Source organism: Trachypithecus francoisi, unplaced genomic scaffold (genome assembly GCF_009764315.1).
Source record: "Trachypithecus francoisi isolate TF-2019V2 unplaced genomic scaffold, Tfra_2.0 Lachesis_group5, whole genome shotgun sequence".
Classification (NCBI taxonomy): Eukaryota; Metazoa; Chordata; class Mammalia; order Primates; family Cercopithecidae; genus Trachypithecus; species Trachypithecus francoisi.
The window spans coordinates 109,516,001-109,539,019 of NW_022681470.1; the positions used below are offsets into that span (position 1 = coordinate 109,516,001).

General features: G+C 40.3%; 1 protein-coding gene across 1 annotated transcript in view; it reads right to left on the reverse strand.

Moving 5' to 3' along the window:
- Nucleotides 1-22,674, reverse strand: part of CTTNBP2NL (CTTNBP2 N-terminal like) — a 65,947-nt gene extending 43,273 nt beyond the window's left edge. The window contains exons 1-3 of the mRNA XM_033196304.1: nucleotides 22,439-22,674; nucleotides 6,531-6,656; nucleotides 2,655-2,762 (exon numbers count right to left, since the gene is read on the reverse strand). Of these exons, the coding sequence (XP_033052195.1) occupies nucleotides 2,655-2,753 (99 nt within the window). The 5' untranslated portion in view covers nucleotides 2,754-2,762; nucleotides 6,531-6,656; nucleotides 22,439-22,674. The remainder of the gene's footprint in view (nucleotides 1-2,654; nucleotides 2,763-6,530; nucleotides 6,657-22,438) is intronic.
- Nucleotides 22,675-23,019: the final 345 nt, after the last annotated feature.

The window sequence follows — 23,019 nt, forward strand, 5'->3', positions numbered from 1 at the left end:
TTTTTTTTCTGACATGATTCCTTCTAAATCAGAAAACCACTTTAAATAAAATTTAATTAGGACCAAATACAGTACAGGTCCCCTCTGTAACAATTAGATTTGAAATACACAAGACACTGAATAATTTGTTAAATTATTTTCTATTGGCTTTCCCCGGTTCTATGCCAAACATGTCTTGGCTGCAACAGAGAGTGAGTGAGGAAGCTTCTGGGAAGAAAAAGAACATAATTATGGGGGCTCTAGAAGAGTATAGCTGCAATCTGGCACTTTGCAGAAATTCTGGAATAGGAATGTAGCTCTTTTACAATTCTAACTCTACAGGTAAGGTCAACTTATAGCCTATGGGAGCTTTACAACATATCCCGAAAGAAACTCAAGCCTTGCCAGAGAAGTGACAGTAAGCCATATGGTTTTGTTTAGAGATATAAGGTTAAAGAACAGATTTTATGTACAGACAAAAATCTATTTTGAAGCTAGGGAGAAAATAAAAAGATTTTTTTTTTTTACTGGAAGCAAAACAGAAAAGAAAAACAAATCATAGCTATTTAGAACAAAGACCAAAACCTTTTCAACCCACTAAGCATCAATTAGGAACCAATATTAAAAAGAAGAAAATTAGTAAGTTGCCATATTAGTTCATAAAGTCCAACAAGTGTTTATTGTTAAGCAAAAGCTATACAAATAATGCAGTAAAATCATGATATATTGGAGAACCAAAACAAATAACAATAAAAAAATCCCCAAAACTCCATAGATAAAATGGTAATTCAGTTTAAAGAATGCTATGGCAGTTACTTTTCTCAAAGTATTGAAACAATTTTAATCCCAGCTGCCCCCTATTTTATCTAACAATAGATTGTTTAAATATGTGTCACTTCTGGTGAAGCTATTCATTTCACCTAAACTGCACAGAGTTAAGCCTCAGAATAATTTTATCACCTACAGACCATATGCAGACTAAATACAACACTTGTGCCTGATTCTGAATGGTATCTTATATCAAAATGCTCCCTTAATTTTAGCTCTTGCTTCTCAAGCTTCTCTTTCAACTTATCAGAACTGCCTATAGTAACCAAAATTGGATTCATGCAGGAAAAAAATATATTTTAGGAAAACATGTGCAAAAAGCATCTAAGCATCTGTTAACATTAAAACCAGAAGGCAGCGTATGCTGCAGAGCACATAAGAAGAGGCTTTAAAATTTAGTAATTCACAACATCCACTTAGAAGTATTATGGTAGTCTTTTAAAGTAACACACCACAATGGTATAATCATTTCATTTTTTCTTTTTTTTTTTTTTTTTTTTTTTTTTGAGACGGAGTCTGGCTCTGCCGCCCAGGCTGGAGTGCAGTGGCCGGATCTCAGCTCACTGCAAGCTCCGCCTCCCGGGTTCACGCCATTCTCCTGCCTCAGCCTCCCAAGTAGCTGGGACTACAGGCGCCCGCCACCTCGCCCGGCTAATTTTTTTTGTATTTTTTAGTAGAGACGGGGTTTCACCGTGTTAGCCAGGATGGTCTCGATCTCCTGACCTCGTGATCCGCCCATCTCGGCCTCCCAAAGTGCTGGGATTACAGGCTTGAGCCACCGCGCCCGGCCTCATTTTTTCAACAAACATTTACTGAGCATCTATGTGCCTGGCACTAAGCTGGGTACAGAGGATACAGTGATTAGTAAATAGAGACATAAGCCACTACAGGTTTGTACAGTTTCTAAGGCTGAAAAGCAGAGACGTTATCTTGGTAAAACTATAAAAGAGAAAACAAGGTCATCCTCTGATTTTTCCATTAGAGGCAGCTGTCACCCCCACTCATATCCTAATTATGAAGGGATTGAGACAGACAATAAATGGGGGAAAGAAGTGAGAATAACAATAGGCAATTAGTGGTGAGAATTAGAAATGGGCTAAACCTACCAAAAGTAAGAATTCTTAATCTGGGGTCCAAGGAATCCGTGGATGTTTTCACGGGATCCTTGATCTCACAGATACTATATTTCAAATTCTGATATATGGATGTATATACATTTATTAGGAAGTTGGTCTTACCAAATCTAAAAGGGGTCAGCATTCAAAAACAGCTAAGGGCCACTAAACTAAAAGAATGAAGTTCTGCCGGGCGCAGTGGCTCACGCCTGTAATCTCAGCACTTTGGGAGGGCGAGGGTGGGGGTGGATCACCAGGTCAAGAGATCGAGACCATCCTAGCCAACATGGTGAAACCCTGTCTCTACTAAAAATACAAAAATTAGCTGGGTGTGGTGGTGTGTGCCTGTAGTCCCAGCTACTCGGGAGGCTGGGGCAGGCACTTGAACGCAGGACGCAGAAGTTGCAGTAAGCTGAGACAGCACCATTGCACCCCAGCCTGGTGACAGAGTGACATTTGGTCTCAAAAAAAAAAAAAAAAAAAAAGAATGAAGTTCAAGGTCTAGACATCAGATAGAGAAACTAAGGCAACTATTTTGAAAACACAAAGGTTTCACCAGTGTCCCTAATATCACACCATGTAGGTGGCTACCCACCCAAGTATCAGTATGTCCTCCATTCAACTTCAACGGAAACTACAGAAATACCTTAGTTAAATAAATTACAACCAATGAATGACTTTCCAAATGTATGATGACCTCTCTCTCTTTTTTTTTTTTTTTTTTTAACATACCTTTAAGGCTTCTATAACAAGGTCCCTTGCTTCAAGCTCTCCTTCAAGAATACTAAATAGTGTCAGGAGTTCAGGCTTGCTGAGTTTTTCCAGATTCATCTTGAAAGCCTAAAACAAAGGTAACAATCAGACAATCTCCAAAGACATCGTTAATTTGATACAATTAAAGAAAAAATAAAGTGAGAGATAAGGGCAATTATAGTATCAAATGCCTTAATAAAGGAAATAGTTGCAATTAAATAGAAATATAAGTTTTCTGATGTTAATCACAAACTGAGCAGCAACAGAAAATAAAATTCACTTTAATTATTGATTTCACTACCACTCACAAAGATCAATTTTTCATATTTCCTCCAGACATGTTTACAAACAAACATCCTAGAAAATCTCAGAAAGAATTAGCCGCTAGGGCTGGTCGTGGTGGCGCACACCTGTAATCCCAGCACTTTGGGAGGCTGAGGTGGGCGGATCACCAAGTCAGGAGATGGAGACCATCCTGGCCAACGTGGTGAAACCCTGTCTCTACTGAAATATAAAACATTAGCTGGGCATGGTGGTGAGCGCCTGTAGCCCCAGTTACTCAGGAGGCTGAGGCAGGGGAATCACTTGAATCCAGGAGGTGAAGATTGGAGTGAGCCAAGACCACGCCACTGTACTCCAGCCTGGGTGAGACTCTGTCTCAAAAAAAAAAAATTAGCCACTAATTTTTCAGGTAAAATTGTGTTATAATGAATACCATTTCTCTGAAAAATTGTTAGACCATCAAAAGATTTCCCAGTTTTATTTTAGATAACCAATTTCCAAAACTGTATATAAAACATTCTGATATCCCTCTTCAATTGGTTAAAACAAAATTTGGGCAAAGAGATAATGTTGCTGGGAGTATGGGAGAAATTTTTCTTTTAAATTGTCTACCTTCATAGACAATAGCTATCACAATATTTATATTCTGTATGGTAAAATAGACTTAATTCAACTATATGCAAACTTACTTTTAAATGAATTCTCAAAGTATAATGTTAAACACTTTTTTTTTTTTTAAGACAGGGTCTTGCTCTGTCACCCAGGCTGGAGTGTAGTGGTGCAAACATGGCTCACTGCAGCCTCAACCTCCTGGGCTCAAGCGAATCTCCTGCCTCAGCCTCCCAAGCAGCTAGGATCACTGATACATGCCACCATGCCTGGTTAATTTATTTTTTGTTGTTTGTAGAAATGGGGTCTTCCTGTGTTGCCCAGACTGGACTCAAACTCCTGGGCTCAAGCGGTCCTCCCACCTTATCCTCCCAAAGTGCGGGGATTACAGGCATAAGCCACTGTGCCAGGCCTGTTAAACATCTTAATTGGCTAGGCTACTACAAACTGAATTTATCTGACTTAATAAGTTCACATTTCTCTGAGAATCTGCATGTTCCAAAGTATGTTAAATGGCAAATTGCATGGCACAAACTCAATCCTTTCTACAAGACTAATTCTCATAAACCACATAAAGATAGAAGTTAGACTGCTGTACAATCTTGGAAGGGCCTTCTGACCAGTGTGTACGGTTAAGATATGTTTTATAATTTCCAAAGTAGAACAAATATTTCTCTCCCCACTTTTTATTTCCAAATTGCCACTCTTAAGGAAAATGAATCACAACATGACCAGTTCACACATCCTCCAGAAATTTATCACTCTTATTAAATTCTAGGGGCCACACAAAAAAAGAAGTGATTCCTTCCAGAGCTACTGCTTTTAAGTGAACATGTATAAAATGCATACTTCACTTTGTTGTTAGATTGTGTTCCAAGACATGCTGCACAAGCCTTTTAAAGCACAGTAACACATCTTCAATGTAACCTCAGCTCTAATTGCTAATTTTCTTTTTTTGAAACGGAGTCTCACGCAGTCGCCCAGGCTGGAATGCAGTGGGGTGATTTCGGCTCACTGCAACCACCGTCTCCCAGGTTCAAGTAATTCTCCAGTCTCAGCCTCTTGAGTAGCTGAGATTACAGGTACCTGCCATCATGCATGGCTAATTTTTGTATTTTAGTAGAGATGGGGTTTCACCATGTTGGCAAGGCTCGTCTTGAACTCCTGATCTCAGGTGATCCATCCACCTCAGTCTCCCAAAGTGCTAGGATTACAGGCATGAGCCACTACACCTGGCCTATTTATTTAGAGACAGAGTTTCGCTTTTGTTGCCCAGGCTGGAGAGCAATGGTGAGGTTTCGGCTCACTGCAACCTCTGCCTCCTGGGTTCAAGCGATTCTCCTGCCTCAGCCTCCCAAGTAGCTGGGATTACAGGCATGTGCCACCATGCCCAGCTAATTTTTGTACTTTTAGTAGAGATGGGGTTTCACCATGTTGGCCGAGCTGGTCTCCAACTCCTGACCTCAGGTGATCTGCCCACTTTGGCCTCCCAAAGCACTGAGATTAAAGGTGTGAGCCACCGCACCTGGCCTCTATTTTCTAACAAGTGAATTTTAGCAACTAGTAAATGACGTTCATTTTAGTATCAGGATATATCTCATAACATTTATTTTAAAAATAAAAACTAAAAACTAAACAAAAAAATCTAACAAACCTAATAAAGTTACACTTTATAAGAGGTTATACTGGAAAGAACACGTAGCTTGGTAGTCAGAGGCCACATCTGCATCTTCCTAGTTGTGTGACTGGGCAAGTTATCTGACTCTGTTTTCTAATCTGTGAAAGGGGGATGATGATATTTAACTCATAAGGCTGCTATGAAGATTGAGTTAATAAATGTAGAACATCTTACCACATTGCTGATACCTGGTTTCATTATTAATGGTTTCATTATTAGTAACTATTACCCTGTCTCATTTTTCAAAAGAATTTAAGAAAGGCACTATCAAAAATTGCAGACAGCCAAGATCGATGACCTCAGAAATAACTTCAGCTGCCCTTTTGCAATTGGGAAGTCCTTCTTGGTTCCATTTTAAGCTTCTAAGTAAAAATCAAGTATTATTTGTTAGAGTCTAATTAAATAAAAATAAGAGGTACATATACAAAGAACTAAATTACATTGTATCTAAAGTCTTTGATATGTAAAATGAAAAAAGTCTTTGATCTGTTATGATAAATATACATCCTTATAAAAGAGTAAAATTAAAACAATCTTCAGAGTCACTTTAATTACAAAACAGTTCAGCCTAGGCAAGAAAAAGTTCTATTCCTTGTCAATGACAAAGAATTCTTTTATTATCTCTGTGTTTACAAATAACTTCTGCACACAAATGTTAATAACTGGAACATTTCACTAATATGTCCCAACTCGAGTGGGCATGGTTACTCATGCCTGTAATCCCATCCCAGCACTTTGGGAGGTGGAGGCGGGCAGATCACTTGAGGTCAGGAGTTTAAGATCAGCCTGGCCAACATGGTGAAACCCTGTCTCTATTTAAAATACAAAAAATTAGCTGGATGTGGTGGTGCACACCTGTAGTCCCAGCTACTCGAGAGGCTGAGGCAGGAGAATAGCTTGAACCTGGTAGGTGGAGATGGGAGTGAGCCGAAATCACGCCACTGCACTCTAGCCTGGTCAACAGAGTGAGACTCTGTCTCAAAAAAAAAAAAAAAAAAAGTACCAACTCAGCTTAGTGTCTACATGAATACAATACAAATATTACACAGAAGGAAAGGCCACTGCTATGTAACATAAGAACCAACAGATCTGTTTTTGCATATTCCAATAACCACTATTTATAAGTATTAAAATTTAACAATTCCTTCTATTCTATGCATTTGAATGTAATCTCAATATATAGGACAATGCAACAGATTTTTGCCTGAAATATAAAAGAATGATAGTAAAACTGCACTAGATTTTAGGAGAGCAGTGATATTCTTGGAGGTGGGGGTGATACTGACCTGACAATCGGCAGAGTCACACTTCAGTCCTCAAGTATAAACTCTTCAAGTTTTCTTCAGTAAAAAATTGGGAAAATTGCCAAATACATTTAAAATGCCATTAGCATGGTGGAAATGTGTCCAATGCTGCAAAATAAGGAGAAATCTATTGTTCATGTGATTATACTATAAACAATTTGGTAAATCCCATTAATGTCAACTGTTATCGCTGATAAGGTCTGACAGCTATAGGTTGATAATGACAAGAAAGAAGAAAATAGCCAGTTTTTCAAGCTGAAGTTGAATAATAAATGAAAAATACCAGGAATCTGACTTCCCTTTGGTAACTAAAATAAGGAAAGGTAGAGGCTTTTGAGATCTTTCCTACTTTAAGATGTCCACTGCCATTTTAACTTCTGACTTTTCTCTTTCTGAAATGACAAAAACCTATTTGCTTGAATCACCATGACTTAAGCACAATGCACTTAGATTTAGCCGGGCGTGATGGCGGGCGCCTGTGGTCCCAGCTACTCCTGAGGCTAAGGCAGGAGAATGGCGTGAACCTGGGAGGCAGAGCTTACAGTGAGCTGAGATCACGCCACTGCACTCCAGCCTGGGCGACAGAGCGAGACTCCGTCTCAAAAAAAAAAAAAAGAAGAAAAAGAAAAAAATCAGGCCGGGCGCGGTGGCTCAAGCCTGTAATCCCAGCACTTTGGGAGGCCGAGACGGGCGGATCACGAGGTCAGGAGATCGAGACCATCCTGGCTAACACGGTGAAACCCCGTCTCTACTAAAAATACAAAAAACTAGCCGGGCGAGGTGGCGGGCGCCTGTAGTCCCAGCTACTTGGGAGGCTGAGGCAGGAGAATGGCGTAAAACCCGGGAGGCGGAGCTTGCAGTGAGCTGAGATCCGGCCACTGCACTCCAGCCCGGGCGAAAGAGCAAGACTCCGTCTCAAAAAAAAAAAAAAAAGAAAAAGAAAAAAATCAAAATTGCAATGGAAATTTTTAAACTGCCGAATTCATACAAGGAAAATTCTCATCTCACCTCCCAACAATCCATAAACAAACAAATCAGCCTCTTAGCATCTTGACTTTGTTTATAAGGTTGATTACACATCCCTAGCTTCTACTCTTTCACATTTATGATCAGATGTTAAATGTTAAATTATATGTAATTTTTTTGTTTATGATTTCCTAACAGTGTATTAGACCCAACAAATTTTATTAAAAATGATAGGCCTTCACTTTTATTTGAAAAAATGTAATCTTTGTTTTGTATTTTAAGGCACTAAGTCTGAAAGCCCATTTGAGTTGCTGAAACCTAACAGTGAAATGGGGACAGTGTCAAAGGAAGAAATAATGCTGCAATAAGTCCTTGGTTGTTTCATTAAAACAAGAATCAGTAATTAAACTAATCACAAATCTCTCAAGTTAGGACAGGAAGTATGAGTTTGTTAAACAGTCAAGAATATAGACCCAACAACATATACACAAACCACTGAATAAGCTATTCCAGCAATTTCTGCCCAATATATGGGCAGAATTATGTGGCCAAGGATATTCAGAAAAAGGGTATTTCTAGCCCCATATTCATTATCAGAAATATGATTGATGGATATTTGGTATGCCACATTGTGTCTATAGACTCATTCCCTACTTATGTTCTAAGTAAGCTGTCACTTGTCATTTTCATCATCAGTGACTGAGGGACAAGATCAGTTCAACTAGATGCTCAGCTCATTCCTTCCAAGACCCAAATTACCTTAGAGTTTAGACACAGATATTTCTATGAGTCTATGGACTCATTCCCTACTTATTTTCTAAGTAAGCTGTCACTTGTCATTTTCATCATCAGTGACTCTGAAGGACAAGATCATTTCAACTAAATGCTCAGCTCATTCCTTCCAAGACCCAACTTTTCTTAGAGTTTAGACAGATATTTCTAAGGAATGCTACAGTCTATAAATCTGAAATAAAAACCACCTGTAGACAAATTGTCTGGATACATTATCATACACTGTGATACAGCCAGCTATAGCTATATTAAGCTTTATAGTTTTCTCAATAAAAAATACACATATAAATATATACAATAAAAAAGATAAAGATATTTATCTTTAAAAAAGATATTTTAATAGCCTGGAAAAATAAACCCATTTAAGGGCTAAGTATAACACTTCTTTTTTTTTTGAGATGGAGTTTCGCTCTCGTTGCCCAGGCTGGAGTGTAATGGCACGATCTCGATCACCATAACCTCTGCCTCCCAGGTTCAAGTGATTCTCCTACCTTAGCCTTCTGAGTTGCTGAGATTATAGGCATGCGCCACCACGCCCAGCTAATTTTGCATTTTTAGTAGAGATGGGGTTTCTCCATGTTGGTCAGGCTGGTCTCGAACTCCTGACCTCAGGTGATCCACCTGCCTCGGCCTCCTAAAGTGCTTGGATTACAGGTGTGAGCCACTGTGCCCGGCCTACACTTATTTTTATGTTATCAATAAGTGATTTCAAATGAGCCTGCCCAGCATACCATTTGGTCTATTCACAGGTTTCATCCCACCATGAAATCTCAGGCCAATAGCCAGGAGAGCATGAGTCTTTTCTAGATGAACTTTCTTGTGCCAATAGTCAGAAGTTATGGGTATTAAAAACTGCATCCCCCCGACTACCCCACTGTGCCTCCTTAACTGTACTACTGATTTTGCCTAGAAGTATGTTGGTGGGGCTTGGGCTCTGCTCATTTTATTCTGATATTTTCCCCCTTCTGGATACTATCCAAGCTCCACTCATTCTGGTTTCGGTTATGCTTTTTTTTTTTTTTTCTTGATGAAGTCCTAGTTTCTGCTCTGGAATTCTGACTTAATTCCATAAGATAACAAGCATTGCTGCCATTTTACCATATAGAGACTGAGTGGCAGAAAAAGAAACACCCCAAACAGCTTCTATAGCTATGTAAACAGTAGGGCAGGGCAGGGCAGGGCAGGGTGGAGTACAAGCAAGATGTTTGTCTCTCTATTATCTGGGTGTGAGCATATCTACATAGAACTGAGGCTTTCTTTCTTTCCAGGTGGTAGGTTTTTCCACATAAGGTAGGAAAACAACATTTTTAGATGAGGCTTTAGATAGTTCCTAACATAGAAATGCCTCAAAAAAATCTATATAGATCTATTTAAATAACTGGACTAATTTTTTTAATCAGTAATTTAACCTAGGAGATCATTCTTGCCACACTGGATAAAAATCACTTTTTAATTACATACTCAGATATCAAACTTAAGAAATTTATACTCAGCTATCATATTTAAGAAATTTATATTTAGACTACAAATAACTCAGATTAAGGTCATTCAGTGAGTTTTTAGTATTGGTGAACAAAGTGATTAGTGATCAGTGAGCAAAGATATAAAGGAGATTGACTCCAATTACGTAAAGATTCTTTTCTTTTTTCTTTTTTTTTGAGATAGCGCCTCACTCGGTTGCCCAGGCTAGAGTGCAATGGCGCAATCTTGGCTCACTGCAACCTCTGCCTCTGCAGTTTAAGCGATTCTCCTGCCTCAGCCTCCTAAGTAGCTGGGACTACAGGTGCGTGCTATCATGACTGGCTAACTTTTGTATTTTCAGTAAAGACGGTGTCTCAACATGTGGCCAAGCTGGTCTTGAACTTCTGACCTCAAGTGATTCGCCCGCCTCAGCCTCCCAAAGTGCTGGGATTATAGGTGTGAGCCACCATGCCCAGCCCGTAAAGACTCTTCCAATATATATAAGCCAAGCCAAAATATAGGAGGCCAGTAAATTCTTAAAACTCAAAGAGCCAAGATGGACAGGTGAAATGGGTGTTTTTGATAGTTTCCCACTAGATCATGTACTTTCTTAAAACCCAGTATACAAATAATAATAAAAAAGAAATTTGCCACATTTACAAACACTAAATCTGAATATGAATAGAAATGCACTGCTATTTAAAAAAATGCATTCAAAGCTTCAGTTAACTGGGTTGCTCTTTAACAAAAAATTAAAATGTATTCAAAACAACCTCATATTAGGGGTAGAAGGTGTTGACACACTACCTTGACTATCTCAAAAGATTTAAGATTCTAATTTTTCAGAAGGATTATTTATTCATTTGGAATAAAAGAGTGACAACATTCTAAATGGTCCCTTTCATTCCTCTCTGGCATTTAAGGGTTAGGCTAGGAAGCAAAACATGTCAACGTGCTACTAGAAAATAATTTTCTGGCTGGGTGTGGTGGCTTATGCCTATAATCTCAGCATTTTGGGAGGCCAAAGCAGAAGGATCAATTGAGACCAGGAGTTCAAGGCCAGCCTGGGCAATAGCAAGGCCTTGTCTCTACAAAAAATAAAAATAAAAAAATAAAATAAAATAAAAAAAGAATTTTCTGATTAAGAAAAGCAGATCTTTTGTACATTTGTTAAAGAAAGCTGTTTTTGAAGGCCGTGGCTCACACCTGTAATCCCAGCACTTTGGGAGGCTAAGGCTGGCTGATAACCTGAGCTCAGAAGTTTGAGACCAGCCTGGACAACATGGCAAAATCCTGTCCCTACAAAAAATACAAAAATTAGCCAGGCATGGTGGCGTGTGCCTGTAGTCCCAGCTACTTGGTAGGCTGAGGCAGGAGAATTGCGTGAGCCCAGGTGGTGGAGGTTGCAGTGAAACAAGATTATACCACTGCACTCCAGCCTGGGCAATACAACGAGACCCTATCTCAAAAAAAAAAAAAAAAGAAAAAGAAAAAAGAAAGCCGTTTTGTTACTATTTACAAAAGTTCTAAAATCAAGGTATAATAACTAATCTCATTTTATTCAATTCCAATATTAAACAGTATAAGATTTATTATATCTCAAATCAAGCTTCTCTCAGTTGAAGGTGAAAGATATTACTGGAATATTTGGATTACTATAATACATGTGTTAAATATACGTAACACTGGCTGAGTTGTACCTCCCAAAATTCATATGTTGAAGTTCTAAGCCCCAGTACCTCAAAATGTGACTGAATTTGGAAACAGGATCTCTAAAGAGATAATTAAGTTAAAATGAGGTCATTAGGGTGGGCTCTAATCCAATATGACTGGTGTCTTATAAGAAGAGGAAACAGAGATATAGATGGGTCAGAGTGAAGACAATGTGGAGACAGACATCTTTATAAGCCAAGAAGAGATGCCTCAGAAGAAACCAATCTTGCTCACACATTGATCTCAGACTTCTAGGCTCCAGAATTGTGAAAAAATAAATTTCTATTTTTTAAGCCACCCCATCTGTGGTACTTTGTTATGGCAGCCCTAGCAAACTCACGCAACATGCTAACCATTAACTACTTTGACAGACTATTAGAACAACTAGATCTAATCTAACTGTAAGTAAGGGGGATCTAAGCCTTCCTCTTACCATGACAGCACTACAACATAGTATTTCTCAGAATGCCTTATTTTGCCTTATCAGTCTGTTTTTTCCCAGCCACACTATAGATAGCATTATATAAAACAGAATGGTTTGGGAACATTTTCAGAGAAAATCAATTTCAGTATCCCACGAGGAAGGATGTTTTGAGCTATCCTGAAATATAATATGAATAGTAACTTACAAAGAAATTATAATGGTGCCAAGGGATCAAGATGCTTGTTTATTCAATACTGCCAACACAGACTTTGAAGTAGGCCTCAAGAGATCAGCTCTATAATTAAGCTAGTAATTTTAAGGGTCAACATTTATAACACTGTAGTACTCTATTCAAATACATAGTGCTCTATTTATATTAAAGCAGATTCCAGGTTACCAGATTATCTGGATCTATGCTTAATAGAGAAATTAATTATGATACACGATCAGCAATAATCATCACCACTTCAGAGTTCTATAGCATAGTTTTCTAAGAAGAATTTAAACAATAATATTAATAATGAAAAAAAGATAAACATTTATTGAGCTAAACATTAATGTATGGCAGACAGTGTTCTAAGTACTTGACATGTACAGGTATTAACTAATTCAACCTTAGGTGATACGCTACAACCATCCCCAACAAATTCATCATTATTATCATCCTCCTCATTTAACAGATTAGAAACCTGAGGCATAGAGGCTAAAAAACTTGCTCAAAGCCTCACAGCTAGTATGTGGTAGAAATGGGATGTGAACCCAGGTAAACTGACTCCAGAGACTCCTTTGGTAACCACTGCTTACATCTGGTCCTCTCATTTTATCAGCCTTAGGAATTGTATGGTGGAAAAACCTCAGCTAAAGAATGATCCACAAAGCTGGAAGGAGCCTCAGCAATAATCTAATTCAGCACTCTCATTTTTCAGAGGCCAGAGTTGTTAATGTGAATACAGTTAAATAAAACTAGGTCTAGCACACGTCTTTTTAAGATCCAGTCTAATTTGCTTTCTGCGACAACAGAATAGGTACCAGGTTTTTGTTTTGCTTAGTTCTAAGACTCATGCAACTGTGCTGTATCTCTCTGTGAGTGTGAATGTGTAAGTGCATGTGTGTACACATCTGTCTCTTTCTCTGTCTCTCATATATGGTGTCAGCAAGATTTATATGTATACTGAAGAAAAGAAGGAAGTAGCCTTATGCCCATAAACAAACATTCAAATATCTTTTCCCTCAAATGAGAACATTAGCGCAAAGTTATTAAAAACAGGTCTGGGCTGGGTGCAGTGGCTCACGCGTGTAATCCCAGCACTTTGGAAGGCCGAGGCAGGCAGATCACCTGAGGTCAAGAGTTCAAGACCAGCCCGGCCAACATGGTGAAACCCCATCTCTACTAAAAATACAAAAATTAGCCGGGCGTGGTGGCACACACCTGTGATCCCAGATTCTCAGGTGGCTGAGGAAAGAGAATTGCTTGAACCCGGGAGGTGGAGGTTGCAGTGAGCTGAGATTGCACCACTGCACCCCAGCCTGGGAGACACAGCAAGACTCCATCTTAAAAGAAAAACAAAAACAAAAGGTCTGTCTACTTGGCTATCTATTCACACCACCTTAAGTATTCTCATCTGAGACAAGGCCAAACTAGAACTACATTAGTTAAGCTACTGGAATGGATGTTAATGAAAATTAATAACAACTTTTATATTAATAAATTTTTTACTATTGAACATTTTAAAAAAGATATGTCTTTTAACATCAGAATATTATTACCAGGAGACTGAATCATTTCATTTTTGTTTTTTTTGAGATGGAGTTTTGCTCTTGTTGCCCAGCCTGGAGTGCAATGGCACAATCTTGGCTCACCTCAACCTCTGCCTCCTAGGTTCAAGAGATTCTCCTGCCTCAGCCTCCTAAGTAGCTGGGATTACAGGCATGTGCCACCATGCCTGGCTAATTTTATATTTTTAGTAGAGATGGGGTTTCTCCATTTTGGTCAGGCTGGTCTGGAACTCCTGACCTCAGGAGATACGCCTGCCTTGGCCTCCCAAAGTGCTGGGATTACAGGCATGAGCTACTGCGCCCAGCCGAATCATTTCTACATAATTTGTTAGATGGCTTTATTTCGTTTAAATGAAATTGTAACATGATTTCAATCAAATATGTATCTGACCATCTCTACTGTCTGTCCATCAGTCCCCTAAATTTTTGCTTTTCTGAAATAATGTCACCATAACTTGTAAAATACCACAACAAGGGAACAATAACATGTAGACTGATTATTTTCAGTAAGATGATTCATGGGCCACAATTCTAGAGGCAGCCTGGATTGCAAACCCTTCAAATGCTAATGTAGGATGATGACGTCACTGATTCCACTAAGATTCCACACTGAGAAGAAACTCCACAGAGTATGGTATGATGGATTAACCATCAAACAGTTAAGGAATCTGTGTTTTAGCTATGCCCAGAACCTGACTTTATCTGAACTGCAAAAAAAAACTTCAAATAATCCTCTAACAGAAATATAACTGGTGATGTTGTTTTGTCTTCTAAGTCAGATAACTGACTTAAAAAAACTTTAACAATTTAGTATCAGTTGAATACTACCAACAACAAGCCTGTCAATTTTTGTTCTATGGTTTTTCAGGGACAGTAATTCTGCTGGGAGACAGTGTGTTATAGTGGAAAGCACATGGATTTTGGAATCTGACAGAGCTGAGTTTGCATCCTGGCTCTGCCACTTGCTCTTTGATCCACTTAACCTTTGAACTTCAGTTCTTTATCTATAAAATGGACATAACAATACATACTGTAACAGGAGGCTGCATGGTTTAAATGAGTTAGTGACTGGTCAGTTTCTCATTTCTCATCCTTAAAGAGCATACTTTTGGTTTCATCTGCAAGGATAATGACCTTTTTCCAATGGGTCATCATTGTCTATCATTCATATGTCTAATTTACAAACCAAAACAAGTTTACTTCTGACTTCTGGCAGGTTAATCTGCTCCAAAAAGAAAGAGATGGCCTGGCCAGTTCCTGGGAAAGTCAGTTTAGGGACATGTTCAAGCCAACTTTATCTGCACAATACTTGGGCAAAGAAAAGGCCATTCTTAGATTAGTTTTTTGTGCCTTTAGCATACAGGTAAACACATGCCTTTGCTTCTACTGAATTTTAACAGGTTTTAATCAAGTCACAACTGTAACTTGTGATGACTGAGAAATGGGTTTCCTAAAAATATCACAGCTCCTTTTTACATTAAATTAAATGCATAATGGACATGTATCTACATTCGTAATTCAAGAGCAGTCACCACATTCTATTACATCAATTCATCTGTTTACATATCTGTCTTCTGTCTCACAAGACTCTGAACTCATCTGAACAACTACTCTGTCTGTTCAGCTTGATCACACTTAGCACTAGGAGTCTCTGGTTCAAAGAGATACTAAAAAAATGCTGGTTGGAAAGAAATGTACAGCACTTTCAATCTCAGCCAACACAACTGGACTTTACCTTTTAGAAAATGGGAAGCCACTCAACATTTTTAACCTGGTGAAAATCATAACAAAAGCATAGTTTTAGGAAAGTTAATGCTTACAGTACAGAGCTGACTTGACTGAAAGAAAATGGAAACAGAAAGAGTAGTCGGGAGAAAAATTTAACAGCATAGGTATAAGGCAAAAATGTATGAACTAGGATGGTAGCAATAAGAATGGAAGAGACTGACAAAAGAGACATTAAAAAGAATTTACTTAGTTATTTAAGAATTTACTTACCGTAAATGACTGATTTTCATTTAGGGAGGTAAGAGGGGAAATAATCCCAGATCAGTTGAGGTTTTGAGACTGGGTGACTAGAACGATGACACCATTAGCAAAAACAGGGATGTCAGAAACGGAACTGCATTTACTGGGGAAATGGTGACTGTGATATGAGACAGGCCGAATGAGAAGTAATTCAACCCCCAAAAGGAACGTGTTAAGAGTCTGTTAGTGTGGTGACAGCTAAGGGTTTAGAAGTGAAGAAGTCTCTGGGGATAGAGCCTTTTAAGGAAATTTATTCTGTGGCCTCAATTTAAGGACAAGAGGCAACAAGATGAAACTGATATATAGGGCTAGACCAGATCATTGTTATACCCTCAAACATTAAGTCAGTTAAGAACTAGATTGGTTCTGTTGTTACTTCTGTAGTACCTGCTATAACAGAAAGGACTATTTAGCAGAAACTAAGTAATGAGGGCCTCCCCCCAAGCCCCCACTTTCCAACAAAAAAACCAGTTTGTGCTTCTTTCTTTTTCCTATAATCTACCTGTCAGTTATCCTTCATCCTTCTCTCCATTATCACTTACAATTCTTATCTCATGTTAAAACAATTTATCCCCACTTCTCTTTTCTGTTCTTCTTCCCTGACTCTCACCTTTCTTTTTTTTGAGACGGAGTTTCACTCTTGTTGCCCAGGCTGGAGTGCAATGGCACAATCTCAGCTCACCGCAACCTCCACCTTCTGGATTCAACTGATTCTCCTGTCTCAGCCTCCTGAGTAGCTGGGATTACAGGCATGTGCTACCATGCCTCGCTAATTTTGTATTTTTAGTAGAGATGGGGTTTCTCCATGTTGGTCAGGCTAGTATTGAACTCCCAGCCTGAGTGATCCACCTGTCTCGGCCTCCCAAAGTGCTGGGATTACAGGCGTGAGCCACCATGCCTGGCCTGGCTCTCACCTTTCTATGGTGGGTAGACCCAGAGTACACTTCAGCTTCAGCCTAGCCTTTCCCAGCAGTTTTGCACATAGAATCTATGCAGATGCTCCCAAAGCTCAGGGTCAGGAGTCTTTGTCTGTAGACACCATTATCCTGTGCTTTCCTATTTTCCTTTCTTGTTTCTATTAAACTTAGTAACAATTAAGGGTTGCATTCTTTAAATTCAGTAACAATTGAGAACTATATTCTTTGTGGCTCCAGAAGTCGGAAAGGATTCACTAAACAGCAAATGACACATTTAGATTGGAAGTTCTGGCTCTGTACCTGAAATGTAGAGTTTGGAAATAATTGGCAAAGATGAGCCATATTACAGCATATAGCATTATCTAGTTCGATGTCTCCTTGTAGTCTTGTTTTCTCCAACCCACAAACTCCCGCCCTTCATGTTCCCCCACTTCTTCTCAACTCCCCTATCCATGTTTTCTTCTCACTCCAGTTTTGGTTGTTCCCATCATCGCTCCTTACCTTGGGGACAGTTGGGGAGGTTGTCTTCAAAAGTAAGGTAAAAACCACTTTTAATCAAAATTACCATTAAAAGTTCCTTAAATTTCACAGAAGGTATAACTCTGCACAGTAATCACAGTATCCACGAAACCATTTATATGACATTCAGGATGGTGCTACTTAAAGAGAGTAGAGCTTGGAGTGGAGCAAGTGACAATTCAGAAAGAAGACATCAGCTAGCTGAATCCCTTGCTTTTCTTTCTTCCTTGGACCAAAAAAACTCAAGAAAGATAATTTGCATAACAAAATTATTAAATACACACACTCCAAGACAGATATACACTCTCCTAGAACTCCTTGGCTCAGATGCTTGAGATCATGACATATGCAAGCAAGCTTTCTTTCCCTCTATTTAGGACGTAGTCATATGTTGAAAAATTTAAAACAAAACCAATCTAACTAAAATCCAACACTAAGTCTTCACCTTTACTACAATGCTGAAGGAGTAAAATAATGTTTAATATTAAATTCCTTAACTCACACGCCAAGTGCTAATAATATACCTGTCAATTACTAAGTGCTTCTTATATCCTGGGTACCCTGCTTTGTGATATGTGTGCGTGTGTGTGTATATTCATGTAATCCTTTTTTTTTTTCTCTTGGAGAGAGTATCGCTGTCACCTAGGCTGTAGTGCAGCGACACAATCTCAGCTCACTACAACCTCCGCCTCCTGGGTTCAAGCAATTCTCATGCCTCAGCTTCCTGAGTAGCTGGGACTGCAGGCATGTGCCACCATGCCTGGTTAATTTTTGTATTTTTTTTTTCTTTGAGACGGAGTTGCGCTCTTGTTGCCCAGGCTGGAGTGCAATGGCGCGATGTTGGCTCACTGCAACCTCCGTCTCGGGGTTCAAGCCATTCTCCTGCCTCAGCCTCCAGAGTAGCTGGGATTACAGGCATGCGCCATTATGCCCGGTTAATTTTGTATTTTAGTAGAGACAGGGTTTCTCCATGTTGGTCAGGCTGGTCTCGAACGCCTGACCTCAGGTGATCTGCCCACCTTGGCCTCCCAAAGTGCTGGGATTACAGGCGTGAGTCACCGCGCCTGGCAATTCTTGTATTTTCAGTAGAGACGGGGTTTTGCCATGTTGGCCAGGCTGGTCTCGAGTTCCTGGCCTCAAGTGATCCACCTGCTTCGGCCTCCAAAACTACTGCGATTACAGGTGTGATCCTCTGCACCTGGCCTATTCGTGTAATCCTTAAAGAAACCTCTCCAAGTTATTTCTATCTCACAGCTGAGGAAACTGAGACTGAGCTAAGGTGAAGACAGAAAATTTTTCTCTTGCCCTAGATCACACAGTGAACAGGAGCAGAGTTGGGATTTGAACCTAGGTTTGCCTTTAAAGTCTGTGTTGTAAATAACTACATTCTTGAGGCTCATAATAAATAAGCCATTTTCTCACTAAAATGCTTTAAATTGAACTTTGGAAGATTTAATTTTTAGTTAATAGCAGCAAATATTCAGAAATTTTAATTTTGTTAATTTTTTATTTTTTGAGATGAAGTTTCTCTCTTGTTGCCCAGGCTGGAGTGCAATGTTGTGATCTCGGCTCACTGCAACCTCCGCCTCCCAGATTTAAGTCATTCTCCTGCCTCAGCCTCCCTAGTAGCTGGGATTACAGGTGCCCACCATCACACCTGGCTGATTTTTGTATTTTTAGCACAGAAAGGGTTTCACCATGTTAGCCAGGCTGGTCTCGAACTCCTGACCTCAGGTGATCTGCCTGCCTGGACATCCCTATGTGCTGGGATTATAGGTGTGAACCACCATGCTCAGCCAAATATTCAAAAATTTTAAAATGGCCTTTAGAAAACAGGCTAACAAGCCACTCCTGGGGCCAACCACCACAGACTGAACAAATTTCCTCTAGAAGCACATCTCTGCTTCCTGCTTCATGACGCCAAACACCAGTTAGATGGAAACCCCCAAGAAACGTCATTCTGCTCCGCTCAGAAAAACCAAGAATTCAAATTCTGTTCTGCAAATTAACTGGTAGCACTGCAAATGTGATTTTGCCAAGATACAAATCCAGAGAAGACTGATTGTATTATGCCCACCATAATCAATAATCAGCCTGTATAATTACACTTAGGGACCCAAGGCTGTTCTGTGCCCCTGTTCCTATTTTTAGTGTTACTTTAAAAACACAAAATCAACTAAAAATCCATTTTAAAAGTCCCAAAGTAGATCAGTAACTTGTCAAAATCAAACACTCAGGAACTATTCTTTTTTTTTTTGAGACAGAGTCTCACTTTGTTTCCCAGGCTGGAGTGCAGTGATGCAATCTCAGCTCACTGCAAACTCTGTCTCCCAGGTTCAAGCAATTCTCCTGCCTGCCTCCTGAGTAGCTAGGATTATAGGTACGTGCCACCACACCCAGCTAATTTTTTACATTTTTGGTAGAGATGTGGTTTCATCATGTTGGCCAGGCTGGTCTCGAACTCCTGACCTCGTGATCCACCCGCCTTGGCTTCCCAAAGTGCTGGGATTACAGGTGTGAGCCACGGAGCCTGGCCTCAGAAACTATTCTTGAGCAAAAATCAGCAAACAATCAGTCCCTAGTGAGCTCTTCTAAATTCACTTCATTCCTATCAGGTCAGATATTTAGAACAATAAAATCCTAAAATCATTAGCACTCATTATGTTATTAAGTCTGGTGCAAATTTCATGACAGTAAAATACTATTTTCTAACGAACAGATTTTTATATATATATATATATAATTTTTTTTTTTAAGAGACAGGATCTCTTTCTGCTGCCCAGGCTGGAGAATGCAGTGGCATGATCATAGCTCACTGTAACCTCAAACACCCGGGCTCAAGCAATCCTCCTGCCTCAGCCTCCCAAGTAGCTAGGATTACAGGAATAAGCCACCACATCCTGCCTCACAGATATTTCTTTATAAGAAATTCAAAATTTTAGTCACTTAAGACACTGGAATTTCATAAGACAGCAGATGGGGAAAATCAAGTTAAATGAAGACAAGTAGACCGTTTATACTAACAAGTTGTGCCACATCTAATCAGTGCATTGCCTTTCAGTCTACCCTAAGGTGACAGCTTCAAACTAAGTTAAACAAACACTCATTAAAGTCATACTATATACTAGGAACCGTGAAAGAGACAAAGACGAAAAACAAAAAATACTACTATCTGCCCTCAAATAATTTATAATTCAAGGAGAGAGATCAGACATATATCCTCTGCATACCATGCTTTTCTTCATCTGGCATGACCAAACAGGTGTTGAAAAGGTTAAAGGAAAGATTTTCAAGACCCAAAAGTGTAACAAACAGATCTTGCTTACTGTGCTAAATAATAAAAGAACATTATTTGCTTTTTCCTATTAAAGCTCAGTAATCACCACAACTTTGGTTTGCTTAGTCTCTTACCTTAGTTTATTTTCTGTTCTCTGCTGATGTAATACAACTTATCTTTTTGGGATTTTCTGTTCTACTTTTAGCTTTTTCTGCTGTTATTGCAGGGAGCCCATGTCTTACCCTTCTATTGCAGCACACATTGTGTTTGCTAGAGACACCCTCCAGTTTCTTCTTTGTGCTTTCTTATTGGAGATTTGGAAACAATCACTAAGAAGATCTGTAAGCACTCTGAAACCTTCAATTCTAACTATTCAAAAATAATTACCTTCAGGAAGTCTACCTTCAGGAAGTCTAATCAAGAAGGTAAAAGACAGCAGTCATTACAATCACCCTCTGTGATTCCAACTCCTTGAATTTCATTGCCATCAGCTTTGGCTATAGCTGACAGCGGGGAGGTGGACTTGAGATTGAAAGCAAAAAAAAAAACTATGCTAAAAATATGGTAAAATTTAATATATAAAAGTGCTAGCGATAGATGATTACTGGGGATTCAACGACATTAACTTGAGGTCAAAATTAACACTTTGCACCTGCTGAAATGAAGGCCCCTTGACAAAACCTTTAGGAGCACACTAGAGGCACTTTTTGGTAAACATGAATAACTAGAATACCTTGCCTTTATTTACTCTTATCTCTGAGATTAAAAAATTGTTCTTACTTTTCATCGTCTAAATTTTGATGGATGATCGTAACACCAATCAAAATATACACGAATGTTTCCTGGGGGCGGGGGGGACACTATAAAAAAGGGGTTAGAGAGTAACCAAAGGACACAGGACTAGATTAATCATAAGCCTAGACGACTGACCCTGAATTTTCTTCAAACACTTCCTGCCTTTTGTTTCAAACTGCAGTATACCTTCAAGGTTAACTGCAGTCTCCCTGAGCAATGGACCAGCCCACCCTAGACTGGGATATACTCATTCCTAATCCACTGCTATTTATTTACTTAAGTATACTGTTTCATTTGAAAACATGGTGTTATTCATTGACTGTCAAGCAACATACACTGCATTCCTGCCCACACAAAGCCAACTCTGCAGATATCCAACACACCCACTTCACTGTGAAATATAAGATGGCTTTTCATCAAGTTCTCAGAGAAGAAATAGGGTGGAAAAGGAAAAATGAAACGCAATTCAAACCTAACAAACCCTTAGAGGCTGGGTTCTCCCAGAAGGAACAGAAAGTAGAAGGAAGGTACAAAGGGCGAGGGAGAGGAGGTCCTAGTTTTCCCTCTTTCAGAGTCCAAAGAAGTACCAAAACAGGAGAGCTCTCGACTCCTCACAAGAGGCGAGAGGATGCGAGGGGCGGCGGGAGGAAGACTGAACATCAGAGAATGGGGGATGGGAAGAACTTAAGTGGGAGAAGCCGCTTCCTCGGTAAAGCTGGCTGTCTAGGTCGGTCTTTGATTTTTGCTTCGCCCCATCCCTCCTTTTTGGGAAACAGTAATTTTATCTTACGGAAGAAAGCAGCTCCAGTCCCACCCTGGAGAGCAGAGACAGGTGTAGGGAGGGATGTCTGGCCTTACGGGGGTGCAAAACGGGGTTGGGGGGCGGCAGCCTAGAGAATCGGTGTGGTACCTGTGAATCCTCTCCGTCAAGGCTGAGGTGCGGGGTAGGAAGAGCCTTTGAATGAGGGGTATCAGAGGGAAGCCCCTTCTGAGGAGCTGGGAATCGACGAGGGACAAAAAGTAGCTGTGAGGACCCTCAAAGGATGAGGAGCCGCCTCCTCGGGGAATACCGGGAGGTGGAGAGACGGCCCCGCCCCCTCAGGGGATGGGCCCAGAGGCCGTTAGGACAGCGGCGGGAGGCTACCGGTGCCCCTATACTTGCTTTGCTCTTGAGAACCCGGCCTCTCAGCCATCATCAAGCCCCAGGGAGTGTGGTTCCTACCTTTCCACGACGCTCCGGGCTCCGCTCCCCTCCGCCTCCACTCCCCATCCACAGCGACTGAGGCTCCGCCCCCTCGCCGCCCGGCGGGGGCATTGGCATTCACCAGCGCCAATCGCCTCCTTGCTTCTCCAGCATCGTCCCCAATCCGCGCCGGCTGGAGGCGGAGCTTCTCCAATGTCATTCAGGCTCCTCCCGGGGCCCCAAGATCCCTTTTGTTTGGGAAGAGCAAGGCTGGGATTGAGCTCGCGTCACTTCCGGGAGGAAGCGCCGTCCTCGGTCCCGGGCTTCAGGGTGGGCTCGTGGCCCTCCCGGCCCTTGGTCAGCAACTTTCCACCTCTGCGTGGTTTCTGGGCAGGACCGTGGCTAGTGCTTCGTGCTTTTCCCTGACTGTACGGGGAGTTTAGGAATGGAGGGCTCTGGTGGCCTGATCGATTGGGATTTTTTCCAGAATGTTGATAAATAAAGTGGGCTTTGGTGTCTGTATTAGAATGAATTAGTTGTTGAAAACCTGGCTTCCTTGCTCCCCTTTTTTTTTTCTTTTTTCTGGACGCGACTGTGGGCGTGGTGCTGCAAGCAAGGGT